This window comes from Hemibagrus wyckioides, linkage group LG12 (genome assembly GCF_019097595.1).
Source record: "Hemibagrus wyckioides isolate EC202008001 linkage group LG12, SWU_Hwy_1.0, whole genome shotgun sequence".
Classification (NCBI taxonomy): domain Eukaryota; kingdom Metazoa; phylum Chordata; class Actinopteri; order Siluriformes; family Bagridae; genus Hemibagrus; species Hemibagrus wyckioides.
This window is the reverse complement of record NC_080721.1, coordinates 11523152-11527278: the sequence shown is the minus strand read 5'-3', so window position 1 is coordinate 11527278 and position 4127 is coordinate 11523152. Positions and strand designations below refer to the sequence as shown.

General features: G+C 39.7%; 1 protein-coding gene across 1 annotated transcript; it reads right to left on the bottom strand.

Annotated features, from left to right (window-relative positions):
• Positions 1-413: 413 nt before the first annotated feature.
• On the bottom strand, positions 414-3792 carry LOC131362451 (uncharacterized). Its single transcript, XM_058404457.1, has 5 exons — positions 3636-3792; positions 2411-2574; positions 2117-2190; positions 1026-1174; positions 414-940 (listed from the first exon to the last, which is right to left on the bottom strand). Exons 1-5 carry the CDS (start codon positions 3697-3699, stop codon positions 414-416), a joined length of 978 nt encoding a protein of 325 aa, XP_058260440.1. The 5' UTR covers positions 3700-3792.
• Between the last annotated feature and the right edge of the window lie 335 nt (positions 3793-4127).

Genomic DNA, 4127 nt, shown 5'->3' with positions numbered 1-4127 from the left:
CAGGTGACACAGATGGGGTTTGAAGACAGGGGTATCATATTTTATTCAAGCCTTTAAAGGGTTTCAATTTTCAGTGTTTCATTGTGAATTTAATACCATGTCATATGTCTAATTACGAGATATCTGATTATTTTCTTTTTTCAACTTGATTGAGTGGTTTTAATAATGGTAGGGAATCTGTTTTAATAGACTACAAAAGTGGTTCGAGTAGTGGTTGGGGTGGTGGTTACTGTAGTTAGGATGGTGGTTGGGGTAGTGGTTGGGGTGGTGGTAACTGTAGTTAGGATGGTGGTTGGGGTAGTGGTTGGGGTGGTGGTTGGAAAGAATGGAATAGGGGTTGGGGTGGTGGTTACTGTAGTTGGAGTGGTGGTTGGAGTAGTGGTAGGAGGAGTAGAGGTAAGGCATGAAATTAATTAGTGAAAGGAAGGAGGTGAAGCAAAGGTGTCACATGTATGAGTAGTGGTTGAAGTAGTGGTTGGAGTAGTGGTCGGAGTAGTGGTCGGAGTAGTGGTCGGAGTAGTGGTCGGAGTAGTGGTCGGAGTAGTGGTCGAAGTAGTGGTCGGAGTAGTGGTCGGAGTAGTGGTCGGAGTAGTGGTCAGAGTAGTGGTCGAAGTAGTGGTCGGAGTAGTGGTCGGAGTAGTGGTCGGAGTAGTGGTCGGAGTAGTGGTAGAGATAAGACATGAAATTAATAAGTGAAAGGAAGGGGCTGAAGCAAAGGGGTCACAGGTATATGTATGAGTAGTGGTTGGAGTAGTGGTTGGAGTAGTGGTTGGAGTAGTGGTTGAAGTAGTGGTCGGAGTAGTGGTTGGAGTAGTGGTAGAGGTAAGACATGAAATTAATAAGTGAAAGGAAGGGGCTGAAGCAAAGGGGTCACAGGTATATGTATGAGTAGTGGTTGGAGTAGTGGTTGGAGTAGTGGCAGGAACTGATCCTGGTATGACTGTAAGAAGAGGACAGCATTAGTATTTTTCATCACTTAACAGATTTCTGTGATCATTTTCAGTGTAGATGAGCTTCATTCTTACCCTGTACGGATTCAGGGTTGATTTCCAGACCATTTATTTCATTCCTGTTGGTGATGGCTTGCAGAAACAGAGATTTAACCACCATGGTATTGATTTGGTGTGTGTCGAACACAAGAGTGGCCGCAACAGCCACAGAACCAGACATGTCACTAGACGTAGAGCCAGAGAGGTAATCATTATGCAAGATTTTAACCTGAATCAAAATCTTTTACTCTCTAAAACACATAGGTCAGCGGTTAACTGGCCTGCACAGAGTCCTGACCTCAACTCGATAGAACACCTTTGGGATGAATTAGAGCGGAGACTGCGAGCCAGACCTTCTCGCCCAACATCAGTGTCTGACCTCACAAATGGGCTTCTAGAGGAATGGTCAAAAATTCCCATAAACACACTCCTAAACCTTGTGGAAAGCCTTCCCAGAAGAGTTGAAGCTGTTATAGCTGTAAAGGGTGGGCCAGCTCCATATTACATGTGCATGTGAAAAGGCAGACATCCCAGTTTTGGTCTGGCTCACAGTCTCCGCTCTAATTCATCCCAAAGGTGTTCTATGGGGTTGAGGTCAGGACTCTGTGCAGGACAGTCAAGTTCCTCCACACCAAACTCACTCATCCATGTCTTTATGGACCTTGCTTTGTGCACAAAGTTGGGAGCATGAAATTGTCCAAAATGTCTTGGTATGAAACTGAAAAGTTCCTTTCACTGGAACTAAGGGGCCGAGCCCAACTCCTGAAAAACAACACCTGAATTCGATGATTTAAAAGGGTGTCCCAAAACTTTTGGCAATATAGTGTATGACTAGTCTTGGTTATAAGAGGTGGGAACCCGAAGATATAGAAGTTTACTGCTATAAGAAGGATCAAGAGGTTAGGTGTGTCTAATAAAGGAGCGAGTAATTGAGTTGTAGGAGCAGAGGTTCGATTAACATGAGGTCTTGTGTTACAAGTGTTGATGTTAACTTGTCAGAATTTTTAACTTTTAGATGAACAATGGTAAAAAAGAAATAGTTGTAGACATGGCAGTGTGACACATTCAGTAACCTTTTTATCCTGGAGTACAGGAGACAGGAAGTAAACTATTATTTAAGGTCATACCTGAAGGACATGGTTGCTACACTTTCATAAAATGTGTGTGTGTCACAAGTGGGGCAGCCGTAGACAGAGTAGAGCTGGGAAAAAAGAACAAGATCACATTTAGACATGTTTAAATCTTTCTTTTTCTTTTAATACTATATCAAATGTATTTTGTTTACATCGTGTCACTGCTGAATAAATCTGATTATTGCAAGAACTAGTGAGAAAGCCAAGACTGGAAAAACAAGATATAGAAATCTAAAGAACAAAGTAATTTATTTTTCCTGTAAGACGCTAAGAAGGTAAATCTCTCACCGCATTGTTAACTTCCTCAAACGTGATATTATAGTCTAGAGATTCAGGGTTGAGGAGAGAATTATCGAAGATACGGTTGGTGATGTCCATGGTCAAGACAAAAGTGAACCACGGGTCGGAGTTTGCTGCTTTTAACGGCACCAAACTTGCACCTTCAGCAGAGCCTGCAGTGGGGAAAAAAGGAAAAATATATGTATATACACCGATCACCAAAACAGCCCTGATCCTCTCCGCTATATCCCTGAAAGTGTGCTGTAGTATCTGGCACCAAGATGTTAGCAGAAGATCCTTTAAGTCCTCTAAGTTAACTTCCAGAATTAAAGGATACTTACAGGACTTAAAGGACACTTTTGATAGATACTGACCACTGCAGACTGGGAACACCCCACAAGAGCTACTGTTTTGGAGATGCTCTGATCCAGTGGTCTATCCGCCAACACAATTTGGCCCTTCGTCAAACTCGCTCAAATCCTTACACTTGTCCATTTTTCCTGTTTCTAACACATCAACTTTGAGGACAAAATGTTCACCTGCTGCCTAATATATCCCACCCACTAACAGGTGCCATGATGAGGAGATCATCAGTGTTATTCCCTGGCACTGGTCATAATGTTATGCCTGGTTGGTGTATACACGTTTCTCTTATATATTTAAGTTGACAGATAACTTTTTATTTATTAAATACTACCATTTAATTGATTCGGGTAAAGATTCCTGCTTAAGAATGAAACCAGAGCAGTTGCTAAACCTCGTTATTAAAATGTTTCAGTTTAATAGTTTTACTACTGAAAAATCCAATAAATCATAAATTATGTCAATTCTCGTGTTTGTGTGTACAAACTGCTGAAAATACACAATATTATATATTATGATAATAATATTTTAACATTCTCAATTTCAGATGTTTGTATTTAAAACACTTTAATAATGTATTCTAAAAAAACTTCATAAAACCCCTAAAAATAATGTTTTAATTGCAGAAGGTTTCCACATACAATCCACAGATTATCACTATACCACACAATCTGACTTTAACAAAGTTAAGAATATATATTTTTAATTTTAAACCATTTGTTTATTCGTTTGTTTGTTTATTTATTGATTTATTTATTTATATTTCTTGCTGTATTCTACAGACTACTGTAAAACATTTCACAGCTGATTTAACATTTAATTCTTGTTACTCATAACTACAGGCAAAATAACAAGATATTACCCGACTCACCTGACATCCCTAACATGGCGACGCAGAGAGCCGCCCAAACGCACCGCATCATGGAGACCTCCATCTGGAAGAAACGCTGGAAAGCCGGTGATGGATGTGGAGGTGAAATATTTGGAGAGGACAACGCGCGAGAATTCGGCTTAACAATTCACTATGATCTCAGTGGGAAGTGAGTGATGCTGATATCCCTTACGGAGAGCTCGAGAGAGGGAAAACAGGTGTGGCTAAACAATAAAAAAAAACCTATAAGGAAACTTTTTTAATTCTTACTTATATAACATGTTCCTGTAATGGAGTCACTTACTGGAATCCCTTTCTGGTTTGTTTGACATTAAACATTATCTACATCAGCTTAAGTCAATAATTTATCAGGCCTTATTCTTTTCGGATTAAAGCACTGTGTTTTATTGAATAAATGTACAATTTTTTAAACCAAATTATTCATTTTAAATTAGAGGAAAAATCAGAAAAACAGTGAGCCAGGAATTTCAA

Bases quoted from the DNA above. Each gene is read 5' to 3' on its own strand.
- LOC131362451 (XM_058404457.1), bottom strand. From the start codon at position 3,699: ATGGAGGTCTCCATGATGCGGTGCGTTTGGGCGGCTCTCTGCGTCGCC. The intron at 2,575-3,635 runs GTGAGTCGGGTA...TCCCCACTGCAG, and splicing joins CGCCATGTTAGGGATGTCAG to GCTCTGCTGAAGGTGCAAGT. The intron at 2,191-2,410 runs GTGAGAGATTTA...CTTTTTTCCCAG, and splicing joins TTGAGGAAGTTAACAATGCG to CTCTACTCTGTCTACGGCTG.